The sequence below is a fragment of the Populus euphratica genome, unplaced genomic scaffold (assembly GCF_000495115.2).
Source record: "Populus euphratica unplaced genomic scaffold, PopEup_1.0 scaffold3061.1, whole genome shotgun sequence".
Lineage (NCBI taxonomy): Eukaryota > Viridiplantae > Streptophyta > Magnoliopsida > Malpighiales > Salicaceae > Populus > Populus euphratica.
In genome coordinates, this window is record NW_011502877.1 from 1 (window position 1) to 8,825 (window position 8,825).

Below are 8,825 nucleotides of genomic sequence, written 5' to 3' on the forward strand. Positions count from 1 at the left end.
ATTTTAAATTTTAAATTTTATTTCTTAATTTTTCTATATAAGTTTTTTTATTTTTGATTTAGTCTTTCAATTTTAATTTATCATGTTTTATTTCTTTCAATCTAGTCATTTTTTTTTATTTTTTTTTAACCCTTTTTTAAAAGTATTTTTAATTTTTAATTTCATCATTTAATCTAAATTTATGGTATATTATTATTTTAAAAAGTATTTTTAGTTTTAAATTTAATTTTTAGTTTTTTGATTTTTTTCTTTTTATTTAAGTTATTTCTCATTTCAATTTACCCTTCAATTAAAAAACTTATGCCACTCTCTGATTTCTTATTTTTCAACTTTATTTTGTTAATTATTTTTTATTTTTTTGTTAATTATTTTTTTGATCAATTTCATCATTCAACATAATTCGTTGTATATTGGGCTTTGTTTAATTCGCTTCTCATTACTCAAATTAATTAAGGTTGACTCGAATTATTTTTTTTTATTTAATTTCATCCTTTTAAATAGTTTTTTCTTGAGTTATTGTGATAATTTTTTTCTATTCACTTACACAATAAATTTACTTTTTTATTAGAATTTACTTTCATAATCATAATAAATTTTCATTTAAAAATGATCTATTCATCCTTTTTTTAAATATTAAAACATGATCATAATAAATTTTCATTTTAAAAACAATGCTTCTAACCAGAAATGAAATACATGGACAAGGAAAGGGTGTTTTTTAATTATTATTAAAAAGATCAGCTTGTTGCTGTTTCATTCAATTCATTAGAATGCTGAAGAATATTTTTTAATTACCGTTATTTTTTATTTAATAAATCATGCTACTAATAAAAAAACATGTTATTCTCGGAATTAAAAAAATACATGAATGAGAGGAAAATTTTGAGCATTTTTTTTTATCTAGAATTTTAATCATTTCCTTTCATACAATATATATTTTAATTTTCATATAATTAAATAAAAATATATTTCAAATAGTATCTCAAATCATATTATCAAATACTTGTATTTATATCTATTTTTTGTTTCTTATAATAAAAATCAACGCTCGGTTTTAGTTTTTAATCAATGTTAACTTCTATTTCTATGATTCATCGGTTATATATATTTTTATTTATTTTATTAAACAATAACATCATATTTTTTAAGTTTTAGTTAAAAAAATTCATAAAACTAGAAAAGCATTAATAACACTGACACCTACGTATCGTCATCTCCACCTCATATGCCAATTCAAAGAATTTCCCACATCAAATTTCATATTTCACCAGACTTTTTTTGGGGGCCTGTAAGCAAGAGAACCTCCTCCCAAAGCCAAGAGTTCCTTCTTTATTGAGACCAATTACACTGGGGCTCCAGGCTGCCACGGTCTAAAAACCAGCTTGTGACTGCTACAACTTGGGAAAAGAGCTAAAGCCTAAAGGTGCAACCTGGGTCCATCCTGCTAGACTTCAGATAAAAATGGCAATATAAGTGGTTGGACAGAGTTTCCATCAGCTTGATTTTCCCACCCTTCTCTTTCTATGAAGTAACCATTTAAATCCCTGAAAATGTCTATATTTTTATTGTTACTCTATTTCTTATTTCGCTGTTACTACATAGTTACAGTAAATCTTGCTCAGGTTCTCCTTAACCAAAAAGATCCCAGAAGAAAAGAAAAACCTAATGTAGCGCTTGTTGCATCAGGGCCTGAAGCAGAACCTCCTCTGAGCAGGCCAGTCACTGTTGATAGCAACAGTCACCGAGCCTCTTGCTCTTCGGGGAGACTGGCATGGGTGTCCTTAGAATAATGTTACATTTGGAGGGTCAAACGGTTTTCGATGAATGATGATTGCTGCACTTTTTTCTTTGGTCGAATTTTCTTATTTATCTTCCATTGATTGGTCTACACAAGGTCACAACAAATTAGTTGCAGTATACAAAATGGAGTGGACATAAATCGAAATAGCATAAAGACCATGTTTCTGTTGCCAATCTCATTTGGTATTAAATAATCAAGAACTAATCAGAACATCCATCTCGGAGAGGAGTGAACCGCGCTTTGCTTCGGTCTTGTTGGCTGCTCTGAGTTGTTTCGCTTCTTCATTATAGAAGACACAGTTGGGCTAAAGTAGTCATTACTCCTTTGAGAAGTTGCCCCTTGTGAATGCATTTTCCTTCCATGGATGAAGCTTCTCTGCTGTTCTAACATTGCCCTTCGGGCCACCTGGTTCCTTTGGGCAGTTCCCCATCTATTATAACTGACACAACTGTGGCTCCGGCCAACTTGCTGAAACTTCCCCTCTCTTGGGCTTGTATAGTTTCGACTTTCAGCAGTTTCTGCAGAGTACATAGTTGTTTCTCCCTCACTGCTGTATCCATTATACATCTCTGAAACCCCCACTGGAGAAGAACTAGAATGGACCTCACTGTGGGCTCCATTCACAGAACCTGTTGAGGCAATGTCAGCATCCCCTTCAGGAATAGCAAGTCCCTTGTACTTGATTTGATCTTCACTCAGTGGAGTCTGTGAAGGCATTTCCTTGACAGAATTCTCATCGGAGTTTGGCAGCAGCTGTATGTCTGGATGTGGTTGAACTGTAGTTTTGGTCACCCTAGGAGGGAAATTAATATCCAAAAGCTGTATTTGGGCGCTTTCCTTTTTCCTAAGAGGGCCAGCAGTCAGCTTAGGTGATTCATATATTTCTGGGGTTGGAATTCCTTGAACGTGGGCACCATGTGAATCAGTTGTTTGGATTCCTTCCTTGACAGTATTTTCTGTGACAGAACAACCTGGATTTGGTTGATCTTTACCTTTTGAGACTGTATTAGATGATGGGGTGCCATCGTTATCAGCTTCTGCCGACTTAAAAACCTGCCGGAGTGTGAAGGAAGCACAAGAATGCTCACTTTTCTGTCCTGTGGACATCAATCTAATTATCGGTAATTTGGGCTTGGTAAGTTCATCAAGGCTGCCTTCCCAATGCTGGTTCAACCAATCACAAATAATGGGTACGGGAATACCAAATTGCATGGGAGAATCCTTCTTCCATGATGATGAGGATGATGATGAAGTTGAAGAAGATTTAGTATTTGGAGATGTCGCAAGTTTCATGGGATCACAGATCATGAATGCAAGATTACCTTGTGCATCAAATCCAGCAGATCCAGGGTTCCATGCTACTCCATCAGTTGACAGTTTTATGAGATTGTCCGTGGCAATGACCACCTTTCCTTCACCAACTGTCAGTTCTTCACTATCTGTATGGCCTAAAAAGTAAACAGCACTTCCCAAATCCAGATTTGGTTTTGAACAGGTCTTCAAGTAGTGTGGCTGCTGCCCTTGGGCATTTGATTCTCCATCCACAGAATCCAAACCCACTATAGTTAGATCTAGAACAGAGGTGGTAATGAAAAACCTGCAACCAAGCAATTCCCGTGAGAAAATTCATAATGTCTGTCTGCCTTAAACCATTCAGCTATTCAAAATTAAAGTCCACAACCTTCTTTTCAATTAGCCTAGCACTATGGCAGTATTATTGCTTTAGTTACAAAGAGAAGTAATTTCCTGTTCCTAGTTAGCAGGTCAATAATGTCAAAACATAACTGCTGGTTGTTGTAGAAAGGATAAGGATAACCAGAAATCCTTCCACACTGATTACCAGTAACCATGGTTCTTGGTGAAGATAATACAATTACGTAAATAGAACATCAATCTCATTCATAAATGGAGGCCAAATATTCTGTCAAAGAGCTAGCTTCTACCAAATAGAAAATCAATGTGGATAGTTTGTGTTTGTATTCAATTCAACCCAAGAACATCCTTTAATTCCTCTCTGATTAATCCATCCAATTGTAAAGATCCAGTCATCAAACTATAAAAATCTAAATATGCATGCCTTCAATATTCTCAACCTGATCTAAAAACTAGCAGCTGAAGCACTGCAGGTTACGAACATTCACGATGGTCATAAAGATGACAATTTAGGTAACCTGGCAGTGGTAGCAGGGGCAAAAATGCATTTGTAGCAGTGACACTGATGCAGGCAGTGTTTTTATTGGATTCTATGGAGAGCTTCTTAGAGATGTACTTACTCTTCCTCTAGGGTTTCTCGGACATTTCCACCTGTTGCAACTGCTAATTCACTATATGGCATTGTTGGACATTCTACAAACCTTAAAACCTCCCACAAAACCCTCTCGATGCTAGCACCCTATAATCACTATATCACATAATTGGATTGTTTTTCTTGCTGCTCAGAAATTCCAGCAACCAGAAACTTTGATGCCTGGAGCCAAACAGCCATCATTTCTCCTTAAATCACAACAAAAACAAATGCATTCAATCTAGAAAATCTAAATCCCTAATTTTTTAGCTGTAACCCACCACAAAAACCGTCATAAAAGAATTTTCCATCCGCATCTCCAACAAAAGCATAATTTTGTTTTGGGATGGAGGGCAAACAAAGCTGCAATTTCAAATGGACATCTCATAATGAAATGCTACGGAACAGTTTACTTCGCCTCGAAAAACAAAAGAAAACACAGTTTTTGGTTCGACAATAAAAGGTATTCTCAGACCGACTTGCTTGTCAACCGAGACTAACTCCCTTCTCAAGCGATCTTAAGGATGCAATCTCCACATCAGCTTCGTGCATTCAGAGGAATTTAATAAATTTCCCTATATGCTGGCCCAAGAAAAGAATTAAACCTAGGAAACCTGGAAACGGAGCAAATCTCCTTAACCACTGGGCCAACCCTGGGTTCACAGGAAACATCAAAACACAGTTATGCGCAATACACTGTTAGTCTGACAGTGCAGAAATCGATACTATCTGGAACATAACCTCCAGAACTAAAGAATCTTTTTCCTTATTTGAGGGAAAATGTAAACTAGAACATGGGAAAATGTATACTAAAAGATATAAATCTTCACTTTGCATTGGCTCATGTAGAAGAAGCAAAGATTCTCAATGAGATCCAGCACTCAACTTTCTATCAGTGGTTCCACATTTCCGATTCAACCAAAGAAAACCCAGAAAGAAGCAAGGAACAGTCAAATAATTATTTGAAAAGAAAAGGGACAGGCCTGTGAGGGACTAGAGTGGCAGCGACACCATTTTGGAGGCGGATCTCGCAACCTTCAGCAGCAGCGATAGAGGGAATGTTAACATGAGCAGTCAAAAGAAGATTCCGGTGGATCAGGAATCCAGTGCCGGGGATCCCATTGGCGGTGGCGGATATCCTGGCAATTGCAGGACCCTTGCCAGTAAAAAGGGCAGCCTTCAATTTCTCAGACTTGCCTACTCCTTTGCAAAAACACCATGACTCACTCAAAACACCCATTTTGTCCAAATCTTTTTTTTTAAAAAAAAAAACTTCTATCCTGTGAGTTATCTTCCTGGAATCAGAGAGGAGCAAGAGGATCTAGAGAGAGCAGCATTTTTTCTCAAATAAAATAAAAAATATTTAAGGTTATGGGCAGTAATGGGTTTTGTGTAGTAATGTGTGGAGAGAGAGGAGATGGCCGTGAAAAGAGTAAACAGGGGTGGGGGCGTGGCTGTGTGCTGTTTTTGAGCTGGATTTTTTAAGAATGGCTACTAGCGGGGTAGGAGTATTTAAACTAGTAAAAACAACAGAGATTTTGAGCTAGTGCGAGATTTGACTGACAGGGAAGGTGACGGCGACACCACGTTTTGGCATTTGGGTATTTTTTTCTTTTCTTTTATTTTCACAGTTGATAAAATTATTTTTAATAATAGTCCGGGTAAGAGTTCACCCAGATGAAATAAAACAACCCTATTTTTTAAAATAATATATATATATATATATTAAATAAAAAAGTTAAACTATATTTTGATTAAGTTGATTGAGTCCTAAATTAACTCATAATAAAATATGAGTTTAACCAAGTTAATTAAATTTAATATTAGATTAAAAAAATTCATAATATTTATGAGTAACTGCTACCATCCTATTAAATGTTATATGACCTATTAAAGAATATATATATATATATATATATAAAAGCAGAAAAGAGAAATTATATTATCTCATCATCCTAGCATGTAAATTTTATTTCTCTTACTTATATTTGTTTATTTTTTAAAAAGAAAATAACTAATATAATATCATTTGTTATTTTCTGAACACTATAAATATTTTTGGTTAAAAAACAGAGCTGAATTATTGCATCGTTAATTAGTGCAGGAATAATTTTGAAAAATGTTGAAGTTGTCTTTGAAAATTTTAATGATGTCTAGAGTATTTGTAAATTGAAATGTTGAATGTTAATGGAGAGATAGCAGTTATATTATTAGTAATGATGGATAAGAAACTATTAAAATAACTTGTTGTTATTTAAAAAAATAAAGAAAAGGAATTAAAAATAAAAATATTGCTTGGAGGGTAAAATTCACCCTCTAAAAGCACCAATTTGGAGGTACTTAGTACTAAATGTTTATGACGATTTTTAAGGATGTAAGAAAAATAATTAACCCTTGTACTAAATGTAATCTAATAGTAATTTTTTAAGGAGGTAAGATTTGGTTTTTGATAACGTTTGGTGTATTAAAAAATAATTGAATTATTAGTAATGATTGAAATATAAAAATAAAAAATTAATTGATATTTATTATAGGATAAAAATCAGGGGAGGGACAAAAAAAACTTACTTTAAAAAAAATTAATTTTCCAAGAACACCAATTTAGAGATAATCCCCTAAATTATTAAATCTTGAAATTGGTGTAAAATTACTTTGTCCTAAGTCAGGTTGAAATGCTGTCTCAATAAGCAATGTTGTCTCAATTGCTTATTGCTTCATGATTATTAAATCTAATGTAGAGGTCAACCCTACTAGCTTGATTTAATTATGAGCTAACCAGGCTTTGAATTGATCTACGGGACTTGGTGTTTTTAGTAATTGTGTAAAATATTTAATAAACACATGAAACAGATATAAGAATTTCATATAAAATTGAGTGATGAGTGATTAATAAATAATTGATTCAATGAATATGAATAAAAATAAAATTAATTAGAAAACTAAATAGTATGGGAGATTTACTCTGTAAAATGCACTGTAAATCTTTTTACATGACATTATGGATAGAATATTCACAATGTTAATTTTTTTTTAATTAAATTATAAATCAATTTATTTTTTTTTTAATTTGGCTTTTTTTTAATTAAATTATAAATCAATTTATTAAGAGTAAAATTAAAAGACAAGAGACTGAACTAAAAAACATGTAGGGAATTAGTGACTTTAAAAAACCTGGGTAAAATATTTATTGTAATCCATATATTTTATAAATTATTAATATTGGTCCCTTTAGTTTTTAAAATCAAAGAGAAAAAAATATTTTTATCAAAAACTTTAATTTTGTTTTCTTTTGGTTCATTGTGTGGAAATGATGAAAGAAAATCACTGGAAGCTAGAGTTAGAAAAATAAAATTTATATTTACAACACCATAAATATTGAAATTGATGTTAAATTATTTATTTTGACATGGGGAGCTCGCATAGGGATTTATTTACCATGAAATTATTAAGAAAACATACATGATCTTGATAAAAAAATTTATCTTGGGTTTATATCGGGTTGTATGAAAGTTTGTTTTTTGTAGTTTTTTTAATGTAATAAATGAGTTTTTCAAAGTAAATTATGATGTTTTATATATATTTTGAGTAAAAAAATCAGTTTTTAGATTTAAAAAACCATCAATCTATTTTTATAACTACCATAATAATTAGAGTTGAGCAATTTAGATAACAAGTTATGAGTAAAATTTTTAAAACAAATTAAGACAAGAAACATGTCGTTTACTCCAAACACAAAAATAATCTAGTGGCATGTAACTTAACAAAATAAGTTAGTAGCCTAAACTGACTTGTTAATCCAAGCAGCATATAAAAAAATATAGTTATGTATGGATAAATTTGTTTTTTTTATTCAGAATTTTTTATATATATATATATATTATTTTTGCTGAACAAGAAAATATCCGTGACGAAACGATATTATCATAAAACATGTCACATGGCAGGAGACATCTACGATCGTTGAATTTGACTTTCCAATTCCGACTTCCATTTTCCAACCCTCTATGGGCTACGGGTCATGACAGAAAAATACAACAAAATTCTTATATATATAGTTTATTTCACTTCTTTATTATTTTTCTAGCCTAGTGCCTGTTTAATGATTCATATGTAATATTCTTTTAATATTTTTAACATTATTACATTATTCAAAAATCTTAAAAATATCTATAAAACATTAATTTGATCTTACCTCCATACATTGAAATATTTAACAAAATATAAACAATAAAAACTTGTTTAATTAAAGGGATCAAACTAAAAATTTACAATAAAGTTATCTCGGCCATAATTTCTAAGTTAATTTATATTCTTTAAAATAAAAATTATAACGAGACTCTTTTAATTATCAAAATAAAATTTAATTATCTTTTAATAAAATTTAAACCCGTACATGCAATAAAATTTGAAATATGTGCAGTTAGGTTATTTTTTCATTTAACAGTATAATTTAGAAAAATTACAGTTTTAACCCCTTATATTAAATATTGTAAATTTTCCATTAAATTAAAAAAAAAACTAGTCGCCACTCTTATAACCCGAACCCAAATCTGCATTTCAATTTTATCTCGTGAAATCCCTCTCGAGCAAGAGTTTATGCATAGCAGGGATCACATAAGATATCCCCATGGGGGAATTAATTGAAAAGCTTACTGCTTCTTCCCTCCTTAACCATTTGACTGTTTGGTGGAGCCATTTCTGCAAACATGAAGGGCACTTGTTAATGTTGTATTTTTTTTT

General features: G+C 31.8%; 1 protein-coding gene across 1 annotated transcript; it reads right to left on the reverse strand.

The window, feature by feature from the left end:
• Positions 1-1,847: 1,847 nt before the first annotated feature.
• Positions 1,848-5,623, reverse strand: LOC105119531 (uncharacterized). Its single transcript, XM_011017673.1, has 2 exons — positions 5,069-5,623; positions 1,848-3,398 (listed from the first exon to the last, which is right to left on the reverse strand). Exons 1-2 carry the CDS (start codon positions 5,323-5,325, stop codon positions 2,006-2,008), a joined length of 1,650 nt encoding a protein of 549 aa, XP_011015975.1. The 5' UTR covers positions 5,326-5,623; the 3' UTR covers positions 1,848-2,005.
• Between the last annotated feature and the right edge of the window lie 3,202 nt (positions 5,624-8,825).